At 38.1% G+C, this 24163-nt stretch overlaps 2 protein-coding genes across 3 annotated transcripts; one reads left to right on the top strand and one right to left on the bottom strand.

Moving 5' to 3' along the window:
* The first annotated feature begins 1795 nt into the window (after nt 1-1795).
* On the top strand, nt 1796-4595 carry LOC104248025 (pentatricopeptide repeat-containing protein At3g22670, mitochondrial). Of its 2 annotated transcripts, none has more exons than XM_009804200.2 (2): nt 1796-1864; nt 2634-4595. In XM_009804200.2, exon 2 carries the CDS (start codon nt 2644-2646, stop codon nt 4363-4365), a length of 1722 nt encoding a protein of 573 aa, XP_009802502.1. In that variant the 5' UTR covers nt 1796-1864; nt 2634-2643; the 3' UTR covers nt 4366-4595. The 2 variants fall into 2 exon arrangements, with proteins under 2 accessions (XP_009802502.1, XP_009802503.1); XM_009804201.2 differs by lacking the exon at nt 1796-1864 and adding an exon at nt 1928-2014.
* An 87-nt stretch (nt 4596-4682) lies between these two features.
* On the bottom strand, nt 4683-21724 carry LOC104248024 (ATP-dependent RNA helicase SUV3, mitochondrial). Its single transcript, XM_070160841.1, has 16 exons — nt 21478-21724; nt 19140-19263; nt 18783-18904; nt 18499-18689; nt 10397-10537; nt 9553-9675; nt 8925-9002; nt 8352-8520; nt 7565-7677; nt 7297-7377; nt 6926-6991; nt 6714-6778; nt 6394-6439; nt 6191-6307; nt 5135-5226; nt 4683-5052 (listed from the first exon to the last, which is right to left on the bottom strand). Exons 1-16 carry the CDS (start codon nt 21545-21547, stop codon nt 4932-4934), a joined length of 1719 nt encoding a protein of 572 aa, XP_070016942.1. The 5' UTR covers nt 21548-21724; the 3' UTR covers nt 4683-4931.
* Nucleotides 21725-24163: the final 2439 nt, after the last annotated feature.

Here is a 24163-nt window from a genome sequence, read left to right as displayed (position 1 = left end):
CCGCTTTTCGTGTAACGTTTTAACTTGTGATCGCTTTGCAAAAAAATTGCAAGTTTACCCGCTTTTTCGCATAACTTGAGCATACGGGACTGAAGTAGCAAAGGCAATCACGCAAAACTTTAGCATTCTAGTAGACGGGCCTGAAGTTTTTGTTCTCTATTTGCATTGCTGAAGTTTTTGTTTTTGTAACCGGCGAAGTTTTTGTTTTGTAACTGGCAAACTTCAGATCTGAAGTTTTTGTTTTTATAACTGGCGAAGTTTTTGTTTTGTAACTGGCGAACTTGAAGTTTTTATTTTTGTAACTGGCTAACTTCAGCTCTAAAGCTGAAGATTTTGTTTTATAACTGGCGAACTTCAGTTCTTACTTCAAGAGGCCAACTGTTTAGAACTTCAGCTATCCTGGTTTTGAACTACAGCGTAACAATCAAAAGGACACCATCCCCGAACTTTCCTTTTCTGTTCACTTAATTGTTGAAGAAATTGATTATATCTCACAACAAATTCACCTTTATGATCCTAACGAGTGCATAATAGCCGAGCTATCAAAACTTAATTTATCACAATCTAATTTCAAAAATGTCGAAGATCCCACAGTCCTATTCAATTGTTCTGTTACTTTTGTACCGTATGATTACAGTCAGGGGCGGATTTAGGGGGGCGCAAGGGGGTTCACCCGAACCCCCTTCGCCGAAAAAATACACTGTATATATAAGGCAAAATCTGTTTTTTACCTCTATATATTAAGTTTTGAACCCTCTCTAACACAATCCAAAAGTGTAGTTTAGTGGTCAAGGGGGTTCAAAATCTACATAAGGTCATGAGTTCAATTTCCACTAAATACAATTTTTTTTTTGAACCCCCTTCGTGGAGATCCTACCTCCGCCACTGATTACAGTAACGTAGTTCCTTGTCTTGGTTCTTTTGGATACCAAATTCATGCTGTTTTTCCGACCATTCTCCTCGACCTATTCTTGACTGGGCCTTGTACAAAAATTCATCAGTACCCATATTCACAATCAACATTTCTTGAGAACAGGCTGCAGCTGAATTGGCTTGTACCACTCTGGGGAAACTGTGAGTCCAATGGAAGAAGAAGAAGAAGAAAACGAAGGAGGAGAGGAGGAGGAGAAAGAGGGCTGAAGTTATTTAAAAAGTGGGTACAAGTTAAAAGTTTAAAAAAATGGGTATAAGTTAAATGAGGGTGACCAAATAGGGCGCCCCGTGCAATTTTTACAAAAGTATTGCGAGATTTGTTGTAATCTAATGTGTAACCATCTCATCAATAACGCACCCCTTCGTATATAAACTTTTTTTTATGAGCCAAGCACGTGAAAATTCTTTTGTAAAAGTTCTTTTGATACAGAGTGGCGGTTAGACCCGAACCCAAGAGCCAAGATTTCTACCTGCTCTAATATCATGTTGAAGTGTGTAATCATCTCATCTAATAGTTTAAACACTTTTATTTACTTAATTATATCTCCAACCGCTAAATATTGGCCGCAAAATTATTTTTGCTAAACTTTTACAAATAGGTCTAAACTTAAACGGTTAGATCCTAGCACTGACTAGTTATTTTTTATTTTTCTAATTGAAAAATAACCATTGTTATGATATATATTAACCGGGATATTCATAAATTTTAGTACTCCTATGATCTTTAACTGTTAAAACTCCAAGAACAGTGGCTATTTGTGAAATTTTTCCCGCTAAAATCTTGACATTGGCCCAAGCCCATAGCTCTTCTGACGGCCCAGTATGAACAACAAATACCCAAATCCAAACCCGTTTTCCGCCTGAAATTGTCAGTGAAGCCGCCAACTTCTTCTCTCTTTCTGCAGCGAACTCCTCAGTTGTAAATCAAATTGTATGTTTCTCACATACTTTCACTTGTTTCTGTCTATTTATTTTTTCTCCGATTTTAATCAAATGGTAGATTACGAATATTAGTGAAAATGGACTGTGTTTGTGCCTATATCTTTAGTGGAAGCATTCTGTACTGAAATCAGTGAACTGGGTATGCTGAAAGTTAGAGTCTTGATATTACTATTATTGTTCTCTGTTTTGGTGATTAAAAGCTAAACTTGAACTTGTTTTGCTGGGTTGCTCTATTGAATTATACTTGGTAGGGCATAAAATTGAATTAGCTATTTGGGCGCACTTAGGGTTGTTTGGTTGACTGGTTAGTTCTAAATGCAGGGATTGTTATGCCGCGAATAATAATGATATAGGAATTGTTTAGACGATAATTTTACTAATTATTATACGTGTACAAATTTTAATTAAAATAAAAATCTTCCAACTAAATATTACTACTATTATGGTTTTTATTTTCATTATAGGGGAACTTTTGCAGGAGTATCTATTAAGTAAAGCTAAAACAAGATGTCTTAAGGGTATTGTTAATTCATGACATCGTGTATTGTTATTTCACATTGGGTCAATCCCAGAAAAATAAGTAGTATATAGATTTCTGCTGTATAACTTTTTGTGGAACAAAATTAGTAACCAACGGCTACAAAAAGGCTCAGAGTTTTATGTGATACTATTAGGTTTCTTTATGTGCAAAGCCAAATGAGCTTGCATTGGGTATCTTAAAGATGCTTCAGTGCTGATACTTCCTTTATCATTGCCAGGTAAGTTGAAATGATATCAAACTTGAAGCATTTCCCCTACTTCTGGTGTTTGAGAGCTCGAAGGCGTCTGAATGTGTGGAGAAGTTCTGTTTACTATGTTTCTGATGATATGTTGTGCAATAGATATTGTACTGTGACAGAGACAGTTAATACTGATCAGCAGCCAAAGATGACCGAGTCACCAGATCTTCCAGTTTGGGTTAAAATTGTAAAGAAAGAGGAAACAGTGGTTGACTTTGGAGATGATGATTTCTTACTTCCCTCGTTCTCAGAATGGGTAAAAAATGAGAAGCTTCGTGCAAGTGAAGTTGATGTGAGAGGTTTGGCAAGCGATATTGCAGACAGCGATGTTGATAAGATCAGCAAATTATTGAGGTTTCATTTCAAATCACCCGATGCTGTTGTAGATGCGTTGAATAACTGCACATTTGATGTTTCAGAGTGTTTAGTTGAGCAAATTTTGAAGAGGTTCAGTTGTGAGTGGATACCTTCTTACGGGTTCTTTAAATGGGCAAAAGTGCAAAAGGGTGTCATACTTTCCTCTGATTTGTATAATCTAATGGTTGACAACTTGGGAAAATCAAAGAAGTTTGATCTTACGAGGGAATTGATGGACGAAATGAGTCACTTGCAAGGGTATGTTTCATTGAATACTATGATTAAAATCATGAGAAGGCTTGCCAAGGCTGGTAAATATGAGGATGCAATAGAGGCATTTACAAGAATGCAGAAATTTGGCGTTCATAAGGATACAAATGGTATGAATGCATTAATCGATGCATTGGTGAAGGGAGGAAGTGTGGAGCATGCTCATAAAGTTTACCTAGATTTGAAGGATCATATAGCTCCAACGGTCCAAACATATAATATCTTAGTGCATGGTTGGTGCAAAGCTAGAAACATTGACAAAGCAAATGAAACTGTTAAAGATATGGAGGAGCGTGGTTTTAGTCCTGATATGGTTACATATACTTGCTTCATTGAAGCCTATTGTCGTGAAAAAGTCTTTCGCAAAGTTGATGCTATTTTCAAAGAGATGCAAATGAAGGGGTGCTCACCAACTGTGGTGACGTATACCATAAACATGAAAGCACTAGGGCACGCAAAGGAAGTGGACAAAGCCTTGGATGTATATGAGAAGATGAAACAAAATGGTTGTGTTCCTGATAATTCATTTTACAGCAGCTTGATCCACTTGTTAGGAGCAACTGGGAGACTGAAGGATTGTTATGATATATTTGAAGATATGCCAAAGCAAGGAGTTTCACCTGATACGTTCACATATAACACCATGATTACAATTGCTGTAAAGAACTCTAACGAGGAGGATGCTTTAAAATTTCTCCAGAAAATGGAGGAGAGTCAATGCAAGCCTGACATTTGTACTTACGCGCCATTATTTAAAATGTGCTGCAGAATGAGAAGAATGAAGGTGCTATCCTTTCTATTGAATCACATGTTCAAAAATGACGTGAGCATGGATCTTGGAACATATGCTCTTCTGGTTCGCGGTCTTTGTAGGAATAGGAATCCTGAGCGCGCTTGTGCTGTTTTTGAGCTAGCAGTGCTTCGAGGGTTCCTCCCTACGGATACCATGTATGATAATCTCGTCAAAGAACTTGAGGAAAGGGGTTTGAAGGAAGAAAAGAAACGTATCGAAGAACTGATGTTACAAGCTAAGCAGCAAGAATCAGGCACTTCATCCGAGAGACATTTAAAGATTGAAGAATGAATCTTTTCTTGTTTATAAGGGAAATGTTGTACACTTCTTTTTCGTGATATTAGTTGCAACTATTATGGAGCTGGTTCTATCATTCAGAGGCATATTTTAAAGCCCCATAACATTACATTCAGTGAAGTGTAAGTCAGATTTGGTCGACAATGCCATGGTTTCTGTAAATTCACCTTACTAATTAGCTGGTCCCAAATTTATGAGAACTTTCCTTTTCCATTGTTGATTAATTACATATCAGGCCTCATAATATTTCCTACTGGATCAAGGATTCTTTTCTTGTTTTAGGACATAAGATTCCTTTGCTTGAAAGAAAATTGGACAAAATGGAAAGACGTATTTTATTGTATTCAAATGAAAAGAAATACAGAGTACTGTAGAGTGTGTTGGAACATATGTTTGAGCATAATGTACAGTTAACACATCCAATTTGCTGGACCTAAAAAGGAGAAGTACAACAATTACTACCAATGCACGGGAAACCAGCCAAACTTCTTGACCAGAACCATTGTTAAACATGGGATAAGTGTTTTTGATTCAGAAGCTTCCATACTTGGAAAGTAACACTAAGAGTTAATATGCTGTCTCGCTTCCTGGGAGAACAGTGAATTCAATCTACTATGTTGAGTTAATCTCTTTGTCCTTGGCCTTTGCCATCCTAGTCTTTCCAAAAACTCCTCTATCAACCTGAAAATGAACGATTAAAGGGCATCGGAATATCAGAGTAAGGACACTATTGAAACAGAAAAAGGCTTTTAGTTATACTCACATGCTGCAAATAGCCTTCTGCGAGGAAGCCAGCTCTCGATCTGGAAAGCTCTCCTCCAAGCGATAACTCAACCAAACATACAGATCCAAAACCTTCAATTGAATTTCACAAGAAATAGATAATCAGTATAATCTATTTGAAATTCTACCCAGTGAAAACCTACATAAATTCATCAGCAAATAACAAATAAACACATTTCGCAACCATCTTGAAATGCAGTGGACATCAGTTTTCTTAAGTGTAAGATATGCTTATGCTTCTTTCTATAAAATCAAAGAGCAAGGGAACTTAAATCGATTTGTGTTGGTCAAAAATTTCGTCACCAAGTAACATCAGTTACAGCAGTCTAAACACATACATCAGAAAACAAGTTTGCGCCAAGTTAATATCTATGTTAAAGCAGTAACAGGAGGCAAGTGATTTTCAAATAAACAAGAAAACCGTTACACCCTCAATTTTTTTTCAAGCGTTATGACTTTGTTTGCACGTTTGATAGCATAGAGCAGGAAATGGTGCATATGAAACCAAAAAACCGGGTCAATCTCGCTCTTAACGCAAGTGATAAGGAGCTTGTGTACATGAAATTCTCAAGGAGTCTAGAAACAAAATGAAAACTTAACATACTTCAACAGAATTTACATAATCGGAATTTCATAAAAATTAGTGACTGACAATAACTATGCACAAAAACTGGAAAACTTTCATAGAATGGAAGAAGCCGAGATGGAGTGACGAGAACTTCTACACTACCTTAGCACAATAGGATTGTCTTAACCTCAATGCACAGAACTACTTCAGGTTGGCTACGTGAACCCTCTATATCCGTCCACTTTATTGGAGCCCCAGTTCATACTATTATTGTAACAATTTATCTTTCAAAACAAATTAGGGATTCTCTAAACTAGTTGAGCAAAATAAGTGCAATTATTATAATCACTAAGGCAATGACTACCAAAATGCTTTCATAAGCATAAAGCATTCAGAAATCAGTCTAAATACTTGAACTGCTTAACAAGTGTGGACAAAGTGTGAAGTAGCAAAATACGACATGCTAACCTTGTGAATTGATTCAAGCTCCTTAAGTGCAGTATGAGATTTTGGCACCTTAAGCGTCCCAGGAGTAAATATTTCGCGCAGCCGTACCAGGCCATTTTTAGAATAATTTGTTGCAAACTGATGCATCAAAGCAGAGTGATCATGTATATTCCTCATCCAAAACAATCATCCTTGAAATGCTATAAGGTGAAAAATCATCTTACTTGAGTGAGGCCTTGAGATGAAATGTCATCATCCATGTCAACTGGACTACATACGAGAAACAAAATGCGTCAATGATACTCTTCTGACATCGGATTATTATCTATCAGGAGCATATGCAAATAACATATATCCGTTTAAGAATTTATTGGGGTGTTTATATATACTAATAATTGTTGTGATAATTTCAAAGCTGATACAGTACTCTGGCTGCATTTGCTTGCATGCCTAAAATGTTCTCTGTTACTATTGTCAAGCTACAGAAAGCTATAAACATGTCACAACTTCCACTTATCTTCTTTGTAAGAGCCAAAGATGTTACCTTATACAGAAGAGATATTTATCGTGCAAACTGAGGGGTAGTGTATCAATAAGAGCAGCAACATTCTGTTCCAAGGTACAGTACAATCAATAATTAAAAAGAGCAGAAAGATCAGTAATCCAACAAAATGAATAACTGCAAGGACAGAACACAATCTAGAAAACAGTCCGCTACTAGAAGGAAAGGAAACAGATTGAGCAAGAATACCATACCAACATTTCTTCACAATTAGCAATGAAATAGTGCTCCGATAACTTGGCATTGTCCAGAAAATGCTCCTGCAAAGACAAAGGTAGAATAATTTTGAGCACTCAACTTGCAATCCTGCAGAAAGACAAAATGGTAATAAACCACTCAGTGTTTAACAGTTTCAGTGGCAAAAGCCATTGTACTAGAACACATCCATTGACATTTTATTTTTGCCATCCATAATTTTCTAGTAATGGCATTTGGATAAGACAGAAACACAACCGAGGATAGTTTGTTTGGAAGTTATGGTTAAATGATTACTGTAAAACTAGACTATGAGAATATATGTTGGGGAGAATATATATGTTGGGGAGAATCTGAGTTGGTAACTTACCAGTATCTCATGTAGGCCATGCTTTGGATGTAGACGAGAATACATGTATAAAAGGTCGAAGTTTGGAAAGAGGCCAGCTCGCTGCATTGTAAATTATTGCTCTTCAGTTACCATGATCTAATCTCATGATTAGAACATCCCACTAAACTTGGACCATTTTAAAGAATTTATTTTGTCAGGGAAGCTGCCTCCACTATAAAATGACAAGAAAAGCAAGTATGATATTCCATCATTTAGGGTGGCACTAATTCAGCAGTAAGTAAATTACCTTAAGTACAGGAGATGGAGAATCCAGCGAAGAATGAAGTAGTGGCAGATCATCTGCGTCCAAGCAAGTTACTTCACCAACAGAAAACTTGGATTTGTACCTGCCTGCTCTCCCTACAAGAAAGTATAATCATCGAAATAGTCATTTCAGAGAACATCGATACTTGAGATGCTAAATGCACAAGTGTTGGATGATGCTCAAGAGAGCTCCTGAAAATCATTCTAAGTGTCTATACCGTTTAGATTTGAAACTCACTCTATTCGGATTACATAGTAAAGCAGCTAAAACGGCTATCCAAAAAGCCCAAAGTCCAAGACACCAAGGAAGAATTTTTTGAAAACTCTTTACAAACAGATTTTTCCATCAATAATAGGACATTACAAATTGAGTAAATCAGAAATTAAGAAAACTTTGATTTGGGTAGTATCTTTTCTCATGACAATAACATTGTTCTGTTCCTATATATTTACACATTAAAAGAAAGGAGGTTAAGATGTGTCTCATCACAACATTAAGCTTTTATTTAACTTATCTCCTATAATTCAAATGTTAAAAGGAAGGAGGTTAACCTGCATCCAATCACAACAATAAGCTTTAGACTTTACGTATAAACAGAGTCACTGCATTTTTAATTAAGCAGAAACACTGTATAGAAAATTACTAAACCATTTCCGACCACCAGCAGTGTAAGTTAGAAGTTAAAGGATGATACGGCATCCCTCCAAAGATGAGTACTCAATCAGATCTGATCCACTATACCAAGTTGTGCTCCAGTAAAATAATATACCTGCTATCTGCTTTATCTCTGGCACAGTTAGGTCCCGCATTTCAACACCATCAAATTTCTTTAATGTTGAAAATATAATTCTAGAAATGTTAAGGTTGAGACCCATCCCAATAGCGTCACTCGCTACAAGAACATCAGAGTCGCTGCTTGCATCATTGAACAATGTTGCCTGCAATCTTACAGAATATATTTACTAACCAATTTGCCAGCACGATAATAGACATCAAAACAGATTGCAATTTAGGCAAGTCATCACAGATGGGAATGCCATTCAAGCTGTAACATAAACTAGGTATATCATAGCACACTGAAGGAAAAAAAAAAAAACTCTTGTAAGAAGAATAAGTATGGCCAGATGACAGGAAGGCCAGAGTAAAAAGTTGATGATTAAAGAGACTCATCTAGGATGATAATGTTGATAAAGTGAGTTATATCCTCAGCCTGAACAAAAACGGATTACAAATAACCAAGAAACAAATGCAGGGAACACAATTGTAGGAATACTTAGCAGATGACCGGACACGAACCAATCTTAACTCCAATGTAGACAAAAAGAAAGGATCAGAATTAAACCTGTCTAGTTCGAGTCTCTGGTGGCAATGAACCATAAACAACAGAGCAAAGATGCTTTCCCCCCGTTTCAATTAGCTTCTGTTAACATCAAGAGCAATAGTATGAATCAGGATAAACAGAAATCTAAAATCTAAATATCAGTTATATATCCTTTGAGCATAACAAGACAAGAAGTTCAATGGCTATTACAAAATCTAAACTTTGATCAGCAGGATTATCCGACGCAGAACTAGATTTTAACTCATAGCGGAACTTCATCAACTGAATGCTAGTTGATTTCAACTTGCTCCTATCAGGGCATACATTCTACATACCAATTCACTGCATGCCCCACCCAGTTGTGCTGTGATTATGACATGCCAAGCCAGTTACTCCAGTAATTTAAATTCACTTGATCTCAACTTCTCCTAACAGTTTAATCCTGCTATCTACCAATTTGCAAAAAGGCAGCATCAGATTACAACTAATGTCACCTGATTTCAACTACTTCTATCAGTATATACATGCTATACAACAAGTTACCCCCTAAAGGTAATTTCCTCTAATTTGTGTCACTCTTTATTTCTTTCTTTCTGTCCTACTGCACCGGAGTGTGGCTGTGACATTAGTGTGTAAAGTTGTTCCTCACCTTCATCCTGTATATCTCCGTACGCGAGAAGGTGACTACGCAGTCACCAGTCCTTATATTGGAGAAAGATCCTAAAGGAACCTTTAATGGGACAAGAGGTGAGAGCCTCTCATAGTATTGAACCTGGCAGCAAAGGGAAGCAAGAGAGTCAAATTATTTATAGAAGGCACACAAAAGAAATGAACAAAAAGTTACTAGCATAAATAAACTATGAAGCAATTACAAAGCAGCTTGAAGTAGCATAATTTTTTTTAATGACAAACTTGGAGTATCATAAAAATTGATAGGAGTGTTTGTTGGGTCTTGTGGGGAGAAAGCTTGGTGTTTTTAAGGGATGGTAACATATTTGTATATAAATAAATAAACTACACAAAAACTGTGTATTCACCCATATTTACAGTGCGAGTACAGGAAGAATTCCTAGTCCTTTGTCTTTCCTTTGGCACCGAACTAAGTAAGCTACGTCTCATGCAAACAAGCCCAAGCCCATTAAACTTAGGCACTAGACGTACTCATCAAGCTCAATGAGTATCGTATAAGACTATGGAATAAAAGGGGAAATTCATCAGAAATACGTCCTCAGCCTCAACTATGTTGTTCAAGATATGTTACTATGTTAGTCACCTAACTGGTCATATAAATGAGTATCTTCTTTAAAATCGTTAAAGGGTTATACAGCTTTCCTTATCCCTTAGCAGAGTTAGAAGATGGTATCTTCAATTACATTCTAAAAAGAACCAAGGATAAGTGGATAACAGATAATTCTAGACAAAAGAATTGAAATGGCCAGATTCCACATTAGTAATTTTTTCAAATTAAACACCAGAGAAGAAAAGCTCAGTACCTTGATGGTGTCTCCAGTCACTTTGAGGATTTCCTGAACAAGAGGAACAGCTGCTGCATCTCCACACAGATGCAACTCATTAGCAGCTAGTCCCAATAATGCACGTGTAAACGAAAAGCCCCTTGACCTACACCCTATCATCTGAAAAAGAATATGTCATACACAGTAAAATATCCAAGGACAGAAGAAAAGAGTAACAAAGAGAACTGGATCGCTGGGTAATCCTTTAATAGGCATTAGCAACGGAAACACATTTGGTTCAGAAAATGCGACGAGGCTTAAAGAAAAGACTGATGCCAAAGAGTCTCTCCCCCCCCCCCCCCAAAAAAAAAAAAAAGAAACTCTGTATGATTTTGATTACAAGATTGAAGGTCAATATTACCCCAATTTGTTTGGCATTGAGGCAAAGTAGTTGTTATAGTTATTTTATTGAAGGCCAATATTAAGTCAAAGTTTATTTTTGAGAATGGTAACAAATTTTATTCATCAGCAGTAGCACAAAGATTATGCTGGCAACAGTATTTACAAGGTACTATCCTTGTGAACTTTACAAGGCTTCCAAAAATTGTAGAATAGATTCTGCATCTCCTACAGAAAACTATTTACACCAAAAGTGAAAATTTAAAATACAATTCATTTTAACTACTTGTATGGAGCTACTCCTGTCTTCAAAACATCTGCTATTTCTTTCCTTCCATATGGTCCACCAGATGCAAGCTGGGATAATCCTCCACCATTTTTTCTGACTGACCATTTTATCGGCATAGTTCCAAGCTTTCAGTAGATCACATGTGTTTCCCGGCATTATCCATTTCAAATTTACCAGGGGCAAAAATAGATTCCATAGTTGGGAAGTGAAAGCACAATGGAGAAAGAGATGGCTATTGTTTTGAGATTCAGCTTTGCAGAGGAAGCATCTGGAGGTTAATTGCATACCCCTTCTCTGAAGAATATCCTGAGTTAGACAAGCCCTCCTTGCTACTAGCCATGTAAAGCAGTTAACCTTGTAAGGTATCTTCATCTTCCAAATTTGCTTCCAAGGCCAGTTGATGTTCTGTTGTCCATTATTGGAGAAATAAGTATATGCATCTCTTAGTGTGAATACCTTACTGCCCCTACCATTCCATACCATGGTATCCTCACTATCATTGGGTCTTCTCAATCCCTCCAAAGTTAGATAGAATGCAGTCACTGTCCCCATTTCACAATCATTTAATGCTCTACTGAAAGTGAGATTCCATCCATGTTGGCTCCATACTTCACTGATTGTTGACTTAGGCAGAAGTGGTAACCTAAATATTTCTGGAAACCTATCTCTTAAAGGTTCATGCCCTATCCATTTAAGTCAAAGTTTATTGTTTTCCAGTGCAACAAAATTTGAACTTTCTGAAGAAACTAGAAAGGCTACACAGCGTAATGGAAATCTAGGTAAGGAGACTAAGGAGAGTCTCTTCCTGATTTCACTTCTATGATGTTTTATCTCTCTCATTGAGAAAATTAAATTGAGTTAAACTTGTCGTTGCAGATGAACTATTAGAAGAAGACGCTATGATCAAATAGGATAAGGAGGTAAGCATGCTTTTCAAAGCTTTACTATTTGAAAGCTTCTGCCCTCGTCAAAACAACTCAAGGTGCATTCATGTAGTCCTTCCAGGTGACTCAATTAGCCCATTTCAGTAATAGAAATTTTGTTGCCTTAGTATTTTGGGGAAGGATGTACCAGTTACTAAGGCTAGTCGGGAAATGCATCCCGCTACAGCATATGATGTGCCCTCTTTGTCTCTCTATTATCAGAACGGATATCACCCACAGGTTCTCTCTGTCAATGTTCAACTTTCCTTACCATCAAAAAAAAAACCCAAAAGAAGCTCAAAAAGAAGGAGTTCAACCGGAACAGTCAGGAAAGAGTGTTAGCTTCCCTTCAAAATGATTTATACAGAGGTAGCCAATCCCAAAAGCAACCTGTCAGGATGCTACTAGAAAGGAAGCTGCCTTCACACTCTAAGGTGCCAACTCTGCCCAAACACGTTCTTTGACCTTCAGAGCTGTTACCAGATTCAAAAGTGCTAAGTCAACGGTAAACTAGTTGATATGATCCTGGATAGTTCGGGCAAAATGGAGAATATTGAGAATGACCCCAATTGACCCGCTCCATGTCCAAGAACGTCCCAGGGATGAACGCTAAGGAGCTGCATGATCTTCAACAATTGACTAGAAGATGTTTGTGAGAGGTACTTGGAGGATTCATGCAAAGAATACCATGTTTGGAGTCTTGAGAATTGAAGAATCAAGACCCAAGTCAAACCGTGTGACACAGTTTCACCAACCGTTGGCTATGGTTCAAGAGGGGCCTGAAGAGCTGAAGAAAATAGGGTTCTGGAATTCTCACGGTTCAGCTGTATCTTAAGGTTGGGGCTACGGCTTGGCCTGGTGAGATATTTTGGGAAATTAATTGAAAGTGTTGGTTTATGTTTAGTCAACAATGGCATGCCAATTGGAAGAGTTGGTGGAAAGAGTTGGTGTGGATGCTAGGAGGAAGCTTCCTCCTTTGATGTCACCCATGATATCAAGAGGAGGTAGTTTGATGTCACCAATGACATCAAGAGGAGGTCTTTACCTCTATAAATAGATGTACTCCTTCATTTGTAGAAACCATCCCAAAAATAATATAATACATTGTACTGAGTAGAGAGTTAAGAGAGAAATTCTCTTAAGTGTAATTGGGAACTCTCCCCTTCCTTTGTTAATAATAAAAAGGCAACTGTTCTCTGGTGGACATAGGATTATTTTGATCCGAACCACGTTAAATCTTGTGTTCTTTCTTTTACATTTCCGCTAACAATTGGTATCAGAGCAACAGGATTCTTTAACGATCCAAGGAGGAAGAACAAGCAAAGATGAGTTCCATGAAGTTTGAAATTGATAGATTCAGTGGACGCAACAACTTCAATATCTGGAAGATCCAGATGATGGCGTTACTGCGGAGGAAGGTTCAATCCATGCTATTGACGGAAAGTATCCTAAGGATATATCAGCTCCCGACAAGGAGAAGATTGAAGGGGATGCATTGAGTGCAATCCAACTATCCCTTGCACCTAACGTGCTTTGTGAAGTGAGTACGGGTACCGAAGAGACGGCCAAACAGTTATGGGAAAAGCTAGAAGGGCTATACCAAGACCGATCAGTGACAACAAGGATGTTGTTACAACGGCGTCTTCACACATTTAAGATGGGGTCAGGTACTTCGTTACAAGATCATTTAGATGCGTTCAATAAACTTGTCATGGACTTACAGATTGCAGGAATTAAAAAGGGAGGAGGAGACGCTTGCATGTGCTTTGCTATTTTCATTGACTTCAGGATATCGTGATATTGAGAATTCAATGATGTATAGCAAGGAGCCTATCAAGCTTGAGCAAGTGCGGCAGGCACTTAACTCTAGTGATGTGCGGAGGCACATTGAAGGAGATAGAGATGACCAGGCAAGTGGCCTCTTTGTAAGAGGCCGGACTAGCCAACAGGGAAAGAGCAAATCAAAGCACAGATCAAAGTCTCGTGTGAACAAGAAGAATACAGAGTGTTGGGGTTGTGGCAATAAGGGGCACTTTGAACGAGATTGCCCAATGTCAAAGTCCAAGGAAAAGGCGAGTGCATCTACAGTTGAACAGGTACATGATTTTGATAATGATTATGTACTAACAACATCGTGTAATAATAATAGTAGTTATGGAAACAAATGGGTGTTAGACTCTGCTTGTACTCTGCATATGACGTTCCGAAAAGACTGGTTTAGCAGCTATGAGAAAAGTGGAGGAACCGTAGTAATGGGCAATACTGCAACTTGTGCAATAGTTGGCATTGGCTCAGTTCGGGTTCGCTGCCATGATAGAGTCGTGAGGACTATGACACAAATCCGTCATGTTCCTGATCTGAAGAAGAATTTGATGTCCCTGAGTACTTTGGATGAACAAGGCTACAGGTACATGAGCGAAGTAGGAACTATAAAGGTGACTAAAGGTTCTTTAGTCATGCTAAAAGGCAAGCTGGAGAACGGCCTTTACACATTGGCCGGAAGCACCATTGTTGGCTCTGCAAATGCATCTACAGTGCAATTATCTAATGATGACAAGGCAAGACTATGGCATATGAGACTATGTCATATGAGCGCACGTGGACGGGAGATATTGAGCAATCGTAACCTTTTGGAAGGTGAGAAGATCAGCACACTTGACTTCTGTGAGCACTGCGTTCTAGGGAAGCAGAAGAAGGTTAGCTTCAGCACTGGCAAACACAAGACAAGAGGAGTGCTAGACTACATCCATTCAGATTTATGGGGTCCCTCTAAACTTCCATCGAAGGGCAGAAAGAGGTATCTTTTCACTTTTATTGATGATTTCTCATGAAAGGTTTGGGTGCATTTTTTGAAGGCAAAAAGTGATGCTTTTGAAGCATTTAAAGAGTGGAAGATTTTGGTTGAAAATAAAATGGAAAGGAAAATCAAGTATCTTCGCACAGACAATAGCTTGGAGTTTTGCAATGAAGAGTTTAATGAATTCTGCAAGGTTCATGGGATCTCAAGACACAGGACTGTCAGGTATACCCCACAGCAGAATGGAGTTGCCGAGAGAATGAACAGAACTCTTCTTGAAAAGGCTCGTTGTATGCTCTTACAAGCCAAAATGTCCAAAGTATTTTGGGCTGAATACTGTCAATCGATCTCCAGCATCAGCAATTGACTTTAAGACTCCGAATGAGGTATGGTCAGGTGAACTCTCTAACTATTCATACTTACGAGTATTTGGGTGTCCAGCTTATTATCGGCAATTGACTTTAAGACTCCGAATGAGGTATGGTCAGGTGAATCATCTAACTATTCATACTTACGAGTATTTGGGTGTCCAGCTTATTATCACGTTAATGAAGGAAAGCTTGAACCAAGGGCTACGAAGGCCATATTCGTAGGGTACGTGGATGGAGTAAAAGGGTACAAACTTTGGTGTTTGTCTTTACTCAAATTTACAGTTAGTAGAGATGTCACCTTCGATGAATCCTCCATACTTGATCCCCGTAAAATTTCCGTGGAGTTTTCAGGAAACAAGAACGACGAGCAGGTGGAGCTTCCGGTGGAGTTTGCCAAGGAAAAGGATCAAGAGACTCAGGTTAAAGATGAGTCAGAAGATGTAGACCTTGAAGAACTTGCTGTCAATGAACCATACACAATTGCGAAGGGGAGGGAGAAGAGGCAGACACGAGAACCGGAACGCCTTATAGATCAAGCAAACTTGATTGCATATGCGTTCGCAGCTGCACAAGAAGAGATTAAGGATCCAGAGCCCTCCTCGTATATTGAAGCAACTTCTTGCAAGGATATTGTACAATGGCGGTTAGCCATGACTGAAGAGATGGAGTCTCTTCACAAGAATCAGACATGGGTCTTAGTGAAAAGACAAAAGGGGAAGGAGGACAGTTGGATGCAAGTGGGTCTACCGAAAGAAAGAGGGAATTCCTGAAGTGGAAGATGCTAGGTTCAAGGCGAGATTGGTTGCAAAAGGTTTCAGTCAGAAGGAGGGAATTGACTACAATGAGATTTTCTCTCCAGTCGTGAAGCATAGCTCAATTCGCGTGCTACTAGCATTGGTTGCCCAATTTGACTTGGAGCTTCAACAGCTTGATGTCAAAACTGCTTTCTTACACGGTGATCTAGAAGAGACAATCTATATGGATCAGCCTGAAGGTTTCCTAGCTGAGGGAAAAGAAGATCACGTATGCCAACTAAAGAAGTCTTTGTATGGTTTGAAGCAATCCCCTAGACAGTGGTACAAGAGGTTTGATGCATTCATGACTACACATGAATTCTCAAGGAGTGCATTTGATAGCTGTGTGTATCACAAGAAGATGTCTGGTAACTCAATGATTTATTTACTGTTGTATGTTGATGATATGCTTATTGCTGCTAACAACATTACAGAGATAAATGCTTTGAAGAAACTGTTGAGTAAGGAATTTGACATGAAGGATTTAGGAGCTGCAAAGAAAATCCTTGGTATGGAGATTTCAAGAGAAGACGGTGTTGTACATCTTTCTCAGAAGAGGTATATTGAAAGGGTTCTCAAGAGATTCAATATGCATACGTGCAAGCCTGTAAGTACACCATTAGCTCCTCATTTTAAACTTTCAGAGTTACAAATGCCTCAGTCCGAGGATGAGGTGGAGCATATGTCAAAGATTCCTTATGCCAGTGCAGTTGGTAGCATTATGTATGCTATGGTATGCACACGTCCAGATATTGCTCAATCTGTAAGTGTGGTAAGTAGATACATGTCCAGCCCAGGAAAGAGGCATTGGGAAGCTGTCAAGTGGATATTGAGATATCTCAAAGGAGCTTCTGGTGTTGGTCTGACCTTTCGAAAAAGTGGTGGAGGTATTTCAATTCTCGGTTATGTAGATTCTGACTATGCAGGAGATCTTGACAGAAGAAGGTCCACAACTGGATACATCTTTACCCTCGTTGGCAGTGCCGTTAGTTGGAAGTCGACTCTGCAGTCGATTGTCGCTTTGTCTACGACAGAAGCAGAATACATGGCAGCAGCGGAGGCGGTGAAGGAAGCTATTTGGTTGAAAGGTTTAGTAGCAGAATTGAGTTTGGTTAAGCTGGAATCAACTCTTAGATGTGATAGTCAGAGTGCTATTCATCTAATGAAAAATCAGAGATTTCATGTGCGCACTAAACACATTGATGTCAGATTTCATTTTATTCGAGATGTTGTTGAAGAGGGAACTATCAAGGTCGTGAAGGTTATCACAGACGATAATGCTGCAGACATGTTGACCAAGATAGTCCCGTTCGCTAAGTTTGCACACTGCAAGGACTTGGCGGGGGTGTGCATCAACTGATGCAACTCCGAAGAGAACCGTTGTTAGGTGGAGGTGGTATGTTCAACAATGGTTTGATTCTTCTTGTTTCTTACAACGGGGTTGCCCGGTAAGCTTAGAAGTTTTGGCCAGAGTTGTTCACACGCACGCTCGAAATGCAAACCAAGGTGGAGATTGAAAGTGTTGGTTTATGTTTAGTCAACAATGGCATGCCAATTGGAAGAGTTGGTGGAAAGAGTTGGTGTGGATGCTAGGAGGAAGCTTCCTCCTTTTGATGTCACCCATGACATCAAGAGGAGGTCTTTACCTCTATAAATTGATGCACTCCTTCATTTGTAGAAACCATCCCAAAAATAATACAATACATTGTAGTGAGTAGAGAGTTAAGAGAGAAATTCTCTTAAGTGTAATGGGGAACTCTCCCCTTCCTTTGTTAATAATAAAAAGGCAACTGTTCTCTGGTGGACATAGGATTATTTTGATCCGAACCACGTTAAATCTTGTGTTCTTTCTTTTACGTTTCCGCTAACATTAACTTTGAAACTTTTCCTATTTTACCCATTGGGTATTTATAACAGCCTAGGGTTATTTCATTGGGAATTTAACATATTTTTGACATAAAAAAACTCTTGAGAGAGATTTGGAACCTCTTGGTTCGAGTTCGACTTTGGATAACCTGTTTTCAAGACTTGGGTTCTTGAGAGTAATCTTCTTCTCCTTTCTCTATATCTAGGGTTCTAATTGTCGTTCTTGGGAGGCGATCAGATAGTTTTTAGATTGTTGCTTGAGACGTTCACTTAGGGTTCTAGATTTTCTTCTAAATTTCCTTATTATGACTACTTTTGATTATCTTAATCAAACCTATCATTTGTTTTACTTTAATTATTATTATTTTCATATTCCGCTGCTTTGTTTATCTCAGATCGTATCACTAGTTGCAAGTGGCATCAGCTAATCCCTATAAAGCTACACTCTAGTCATTGAGGTCAGCCTAAAAATAGATCCAGCTAGAAAAATCAGCAACAGGTTGGCACCATGAATCTATAAGACAGATTATTAGAAGAAGGCAGATTAGTTTCTTAAAGAGAAAGGTCACATCTCAGTCTATGAGATGACTTGGCTTTGAGAGACATGAGTATATGTGGGAGATGGTTCGCTCATATTTTTAGAGTGTAAACACACACACATATAAAACACAAAAATGATGACGTTATCAGTTAAAGGCACACCTGAATTTCATCAATAATCGCACAGTCATAGTCAGATGCAACATCAGCCATCTCTACTGTAACAGCCTTATGTCTTGCACCATCAACTTCCTCCCTCTCTTGTCCAGTAATAAGGTCACAAGGAACTTTTGACTTGTTCAACCTTTTAGCAACCTCCCATGCTAATAACCTCAAAGGCCCACAGTAAACACCTGAATATCAGATTTGACTATTAAGGTAATTCCATTAATTGGAACAGACTAGTTAAACTCAGAACATTTCAGGGTATTAGTATTACAGTTTACCAGAAGAACTCGACTCGAGCTGTTTTAGGGCATAATATGTTTTGCCGCTGTTTGTTGGGCCCACATGTAAAAAGACATTCCTGCTTTTCTTTCGAGCATGTGGGTACCATGAATGCGGATGGCTGAAATTAGAAATGGATCACAGAGATCAAAATGGACTTCCACAAAAATCACAGTACAACAGTAGATGATCTAGTTCTCCTTTTTTATCAGGTAATACAACTTGTATTAATATGCATCCAGTGGATGAAGAATAGGTATAAACAAAAAGGTTACTATATAAAATTCAAGGAACCAACAAACACAATAGATGATCTCCTTTCATGCAGTAAATAAGAAATGAGATACAATTCTTACGTAAGGTCTGTAAAATCGACTTTTCTAGCAGCAGTGGAATTGCTGAATTGCCTTAGGCAATTACAAATAGCAAAAGAAGCTTCTGTTCCCATATTCCATGGGAGCCAATACAACTCCCCGCCACCTGTCCAACAAGGAAGTGCTAAAATCGTTAATAATTGGTTGGCTGCAATAGAAATGCAAGCGCTCCAGCTAAAACTCACAGTTCTAGAAATGACCAAATAGAAAAGGTCTACAACTCCATGTTTGGTTAGCTTAACTGTGTGGAAAAATAATTTCCTTATGAACCCATTTTCTTAAAATTTCAGGAAAATAACTTCCCTGCCAAGAGGTGAGAAAACATATTCCGAAACTCTCCAATTGAAGGTTTCATCCTTCCCCACCCCCACCCCCATCCCCAATCTACCACGCCACCCTGCTGCCGCCCACCGACCCAACACCCCTCCCACTCCACACCCAGCCCACACCCGACCGCCAACCTCGACCCCCACCCTTGACCCACAAACACCCCCATCCCCTATAATGTTTGCATAAATAAATATAAATGCTCTTGGGACAATATATATCCTATTTGGCCAAGCTTCATTTTGGCCATAAGTGTTTTTTTTTTCCTTTCTGAAAGTACCTTCTCCCAAAGTTAAGGTGTTTGGCCAAGCTTTTAGAAGGAAAAAAAAAGTGTCTTTGAATAAAAGCAGAAGCACTTTTTGAGAAGCAGGAAAAAGTAGCTTTTTCTCAAAAGCACATTTTGTGAAAAGTACTTTTGAGAAAAAATACACTTAGAAGTACTTTTTAAAAGGTTGGTCAAACACTAATTGCTACTCAAAAGTGCTTTTCAAGTTAATTAGCCAAACATAAACTGTTTCTCACCAAAAGTATTTTTTTGAAAAGCAATTTTGAGAAAAGCATTTTTCAAAATAAGTTGATTTTAGAAGCTTGGCCAAACAGGCTAATATTCTGCTTGCTTACCAAACACTAGAAAAACCACTTATTTTCAGGGAAAACATTTCCCCTTCGTACCAAACACACACTTATTATAATCTGCAAGGAGAATCACTAAAGCACAGAGACATAAGCACACTGTCAATCTATGCCTGCACACATAGCAATAGCACAAAAAGAGCAAGAACTATCCAAATGCCCTACATAGACTGAGCACAAATCATTCAGATTGTCATCTCAGTATAAATAGAAAATTGATATGAGCAATCGTCTTATCTCAAGTAATCATACCAGTTCTCTACAAGACCGCATGAACACATTAATAACATAAAGACAAAGGAGGTCAAGGAACTAGGCAGGTCTTGACGTCTCAATCAACGTCAGTACCCCCCTCCCCCTTACCATGTTACGATGAACTTCACATTTCTTGAGATGTAACATTGACATCGCATGTGCTGATTCATGAGTAAGATTTGGATAGACTACTAGTAGACAATATCACCTCTTGCATCAAATTATGAAGGACAAACAAGTATTAACACCATATTGGGGGAAACTAATCTTTATATTTTTCTGTTGACGACTTGCCGGAGAAACCAAAAATCAAAGATGCGAAGATAATATAAATAACAACAAGATTTTCTGCTCAAAGATGATATAAATAACAAGTTTTTCTGCTCAGAACAAACCAACTCTTCGTAGCTAGATGTCAATGCGCTTGTGCTTATGTACAATACAAAAGGCTACAATTATTGTATTTCAATACTAAACAAGTTGGCGTCGACTATATGAACCATTTTTGCTTAAGTTGGGCCTGTTTCTTTTCTGAACAATATAAAAAACTAATTCTCAATCTTAATCATAAATAAAATACAAAATTCTCATTTCCTACAAGGAGCTCTAGATTCACACTTTCGACTCGATGAAAGTCAAAGCGCAAAAGCCATAGCTTTCTCTACAAACATTCCTTCAATACAGCAAATGAACTTTAAAATCCAAAAATATCCCACATTTAGCTATCAATTGAAACATTATTAAAACCATTATATCTGCATACAGATTAGCAGTTGCTCTATTATATATTTTGACAATTCAGATAAGATTCAACATCAAAGTTTAAGCAAATAAGTTCACTACCATTCTATAAAATACTGAAACAAAATTTTTTTTTTAAAAAAAGTTTTATTTAAGAAAAAGAAATCCACTTTTTACCTCCAGATTTATCATTCTCCACTAGTCTATGCAATTATCAATCATTTTCTTTAACCCAACAAAGAAAAAGAAACTAACTTTCAAGAATTTAAAAAGGAACACTATTTTGCTTCTATGTCTTATCTTTTGAGAAAACTATAAGAACTATTGAGAACTACCCAGAATAAAGTAAAGTTGAAAAATTTACCATGTGATATAAGACTCTTACGCGGAATGCTCACCGGTGATAGTCTCCGGCCGAAGAGCAAAGCTACCATTTTTTTTCCTTTTTTTCTTTTAATTTATACAAAAGAATAAGGAAAGTATATACACAGTTTTTTTTCTTTTCTTTGGAATATTGCTAGAGATGGGTGTTTACACGTCTTATGTTAAATTGAGAAGAAGTAGAAGAAATCATGGGAGGAGAAAGGTGCTGAGAAAATTGTTGCGTGTACTCCGACCGCTGCCTTCGGTTCTCAACAGTTAATTCTTTATTAATTTTTCCGAAACACTAATTATTTTGCGTCGACAATGTTTTATTAAATTTAAGAAAGAAACAAGATACTTCTAAAATTGCGATTTAAATTAAGCCGGCGTTTAGACATAAGAATTGTAAAATTTCAAAATAGGGGAAAAAAACATTTAAAGTGAAAATGTTATTTCAAATTTAGAGTTGTGTTTGGACTTGAATATAATTTTGGGTTGTTTTTGAAGTTTTGTGAGTGATTTGAGTGAAAATTTTGAAAAATAGCTTTTTGGAGATTTTCAAATTTTCAAAATGCATCTTCAAGTGAAAATTAGAAATTTTACGAACAAACACTGATTTCGAAATAAATTGAAATTGTTTTGAAAAAAAAAAAAATTCTTATGTCCAAACGGGCTCTAAATACTTCTGTAAATTATTAAAATAAGAAATTTAAAGTTAACTTATTTTAAAATATACAAATACATTATTTTTTCTTAAAAATATTAGAAAATATAATGTCACAAATTTTATTTTATTTTTGGTAATAAAAATATAAAATATTACCATACAAAAAAATGAATACACCTAAATAGCAGTTTATCCTTGGCAATATTCAGGAAGGGTAGACTTTCTTAATGAAAGCAATATATGATTGCAGGAAAAGAGAGAGAAAACCATACTCTGTTCACTCTCTAACCAAATACCATTGACATGGCCACATCCCCACCCCCACAGAGGATCCATCCTCCAAAATATCACTGGAACCACTGGATCCCCTTACTTTGCCTCCCAAATTGAGATGGATGAGGATACCCCTCAAAAAAATTCTTCCAAAGAGATCCTGCTGGAAAAGAATTTAATGTCCACCACTTTATATGAACTAACTCACTCCACTCCCCTATTCGAACTAAATGTGGGGAATATCCATATCCCTTTGTCAAAGGAGGACGAGAACAGACTATACTTACCCTGGAGATACTCCCTAATAGTAAAATTATTTGGGAGGAAAATTCTCCATCAGCTACTGTGAGCAAAGCTCGCACATCTTTGGAAGCCCATTGAACCCCTAACGCTAATCGACCTGGGTTATGACTTCTTCATCATCAAATTTAACTTAGAAGCTAGCATGAACAAAGTCTTGAGAGAGGGACCCTGGTTTGTCAGGAGCGACTTCCTTTCTATACGGAAATGAGAACCAAACATTGTCCTAGCTGAATCCAAATTTGATATTACAGCAATTTGGATCAGACCCCCATAGCTCCCAACAGAGTTCTATGACAGAGTGATCCTCGAGCAAGTGGGCAATAGGGTGGGCAAACTACTAAATAGATACATGTACCTCCTCCACCCTTAGGAGGAGATATGCTAGGATTTGTGTCCAAGTTCCATTAGACATTCCAGTCACCACCACAATTATCATCAGAATCCACAACAAACCCATCCTATATGAGGGGGAAGGGATTCTCTGCAAGGGATGTGGGAGAATTAGCCATATACTTCGCCACTATCCATTCATACCCAAGGTCAATAAAGCCAACAATCCAACTAATCTAAACCCTACATCTACAACTACAGGTACAACTCCTACCAAAGACTCTCTGTGGCAAATGGTTCCATTCAAACGGAACAAAAAAGGAACTCACAAAGGAAATCACTTGCCTAGGCCATTCGGAGCATCACCGGAGCAACCCATGATCCAGGTAAGGTGGTACAGAGAAGCTACAAGTATGTTCCTTTACCTCAATGCCACCACTAGTGGCGGCGACAACCCTAAAACACACGAACATCTGAATCTAGGGGAACATTTGGGCCATATGGGATGGGCTACGGAGATCCAACAAGACTCTAAGTCTTTAAGGCCCAACTCTGATAAAGGCTCATCTTCACAAGGGGGCCTTATCAAAACAAGTGAAGCCCCACAAGCAAAGTGGACTGGGCTGAAAAGGCATCTGCACAAGTCAGACACAAACACAAAAGATGCCACTCTAAGGAATATCTCCATTCCCAAAAATCCAAATGCAATCTACAAATATGGGATCCCAAATCGGGTACTCTGACACAATTAGAGAGATCTCGTTTTTGGAAAAGGATCCCTTGTCAACACAATCCTATCCTAATTTGGCCCACTCACTCACGAAAGGCCACTCTAACGCGCCTGCACCTGCGCAAAACACTACACATTCCCTCTTCTCCCCTGACTTTGCCTTTTTCAGTGAAGGTAATGAATTACCTATTACAAATCCAAGAACCGATACTAGCTTTGAGGTGACACCCCCTGTCAATCCCTTAAGATATTGCAAAAGGAAAATCGTCTCACACGAAACCCAAAGAGGAGATGGACTATAATGTGTCTCCCTCATCCTCTCCTTCATTCACTCCTAGTCACACCCCCAGCCCCATTCACTCTATCCTTTCTGATGGAAAACAA

Source organism: Nicotiana sylvestris, chromosome 1, assembly GCF_000393655.2.
Source record: "Nicotiana sylvestris chromosome 1, ASM39365v2, whole genome shotgun sequence".
NCBI classification, from domain to species: Eukaryota; Viridiplantae; Streptophyta; class Magnoliopsida; order Solanales; family Solanaceae; genus Nicotiana; species Nicotiana sylvestris.
This window is presented reverse-complemented; position numbering and strand designations above follow the sequence as displayed.

Excerpts from the sequence above, each read along its gene's own strand:
- LOC104248025 (XM_009804200.2), top strand. The coding sequence starts at position 2,644 with ATGATATCAAACTTGAAGCATTTCCCCTACTTCTGGTGTTTGAGAGCT.
- LOC104248024 (XM_070160841.1), bottom strand. The coding sequence starts at position 21,547 with ATGGTAGCTTTGCTCTTCGGCCGGAGACTATCACCGGTGAGCATTCCG. Across the intron at positions 8,521-8,924 it reads CAGAGACTCGAACTAGACAG|GCAACATTGTTCAATGATGC; the intron begins GTTTAATTCTGA and ends GTAAGATTGCAG. Across the intron at positions 5,053-5,134 it reads CAGAAGGCTATTTGCAGCAT|GTTGATAGAGGAGTTTTTGG; the intron begins GTGAGTATAACT and ends GTTCATTTTCAG.